The 1611-nt window shown below is 41.2% G+C and overlaps 1 protein-coding gene across 1 annotated transcript in view; it reads left to right on the top strand.

Annotated features, from left to right (window-relative positions):
- HELRODRAFT_99753 (hypothetical protein) overlaps positions 1–1611 on the top strand; it is a 10638-nt gene that overhangs the window by 2249 nt on the left and 6778 nt on the right. Inside the window, exons 6-9 of the mRNA XM_009019631.1 lie at positions 70–290; positions 625–694; positions 860–965; positions 1096–1186. Of these exons, the coding sequence (XP_009017879.1) occupies positions 70–290; positions 625–694; positions 860–965; positions 1096–1186 (488 nt within the window). The remainder of the gene's footprint in view (positions 1–69; positions 291–624; positions 695–859; positions 966–1095; positions 1187–1611) is intronic.

Below are 1611 nucleotides of genomic sequence, written 5' to 3'. Positions count from 1 at the left end.
CGCATCGTTCATTATAAAGTACCAACTCGTTATGACATTCACAAAAATGAACTTCAAATTGTTCTGCAGTTGTTGAGGGACGAGTTGACAGCCTTGCAGATCGCCTACTCCTCTCTGGAGTCCACCTACAACAAGGTCAACAAGGAGAACACGCAACTGATCAATGAACTCGTTGAGAGGAAGAAGGAGATTGCCGAATTCCTCGATCGGGAGATGGAGAACGATCGGAAGTTGAGGTCGAAGAAGATGAAGGAACAGCTGGAGAAGGCAACCAAGGTCAACATTGAAGGGTTGGTTGATTGACTGACTGATTGGTTGGCTGGTTGATTGATTGGTTGGCTGGTTGGTTGATTTTTGATTGATGAGTCACTTTACAGGTTACTGCTGGTTTGTTAGCTGGTTGTTAGGGATTACATTATAAATTACGACATGATGACATGACGACCTGGTGAACTTGAATTTCTTGATGCTCACTGAAGAAGCACTAATTTATGAATTTGACTAAAGGCCGAATAGTTGATCCATCATTCGCCCGAAAATTGAAAACCCACAACTTTGAAAAAATTATTTTTTAGAATGAAAAACAACAACGCATAAACTGCAACACACACAAACAACACACAGCCCTCTTCTGTCCCCTCACGAGAAGGTGTGTCTATCCAGTATGATTCCTAAGAATCCTCTGCATGCTCAGGTTGGTTGGTTGATTGATTGTTTGGTTGGTTGGTTGGTTAGTTAGTTGATTGGTTAGTTGGTTGGTAGGTTGGTTGGTTAGTTGATTGATTGAATGATGGTTGCATAATTGGTATTGATGTCTGCATGAGTTGTACAAATATTTACACAAATGACGCCACGTTAGGAAGTTCACGACAACGAGGTGATGTGTGTGGCCTGGAATGCAAACTGCAAGATGTTTGCCACTGGAGGTGTCGACAGGAAGGTGAAGCTGTGGGAGATTTCTGGCGGTTGGTCTCGTGTCTCGAAGTTTCCAATGTTATCATTTTGTTTTGTTATCAAACTCAACAAACACTCCCATTAACTGTCCGATCCGTCAATTAATTAATTAAATCGTCATTATATTGATCATTTAAGGAGGAAAATATGAAGCCAGGGGAACGTTGATGGGATGCAATGCTGGAGTCACCAGCGTGATCTTTGAACCTGAGGTTGGCCATGTTGTTGTAGCGTGATGTTTTCATTGCCACACATCCTTCTCGCTTGTTTTGCCGTGAGGTTGTTTTATGTGGTGCTATTGTGACATGCTGTTTCGTGCTGTCGTAAGATGTTCCATTGATGTGTTGTTTTTTATTGTTGAAATGTGGTGGTACTGATGTGCTGCAGTCGTGTGACGTTGTGGGGATGTTCTGCTACTGAGCTGTGATCACTGATATTACAGCAGGTGATGTGTTACTTTGTGATGTGATGTAATGTGATGTGATGTTACGTGATGACGTAATGTTCTGATGGTATGGATGCATTATTGAGGGTAATATGCATTTATGCATTATTGAGGGTAATATGCATTTATGCATTATTGAGGGTAATATGCATTTATGCATTATTGAGGGTAATAACAATTGTCGGGAAACTTTCAAAGTCGGATTATTTGTG

This window comes from Helobdella robusta (assembly GCF_000326865.2).
Source record: "Helobdella robusta unplaced genomic scaffold HELROscaffold_25, whole genome shotgun sequence".
Lineage (NCBI taxonomy): Eukaryota > Metazoa > Annelida > Clitellata > Rhynchobdellida > Glossiphoniidae > Helobdella > Helobdella robusta.
Note: the sequence above shows the minus strand (reverse complement) of the source record. Positions and strands in the feature narration are given on the sequence as shown.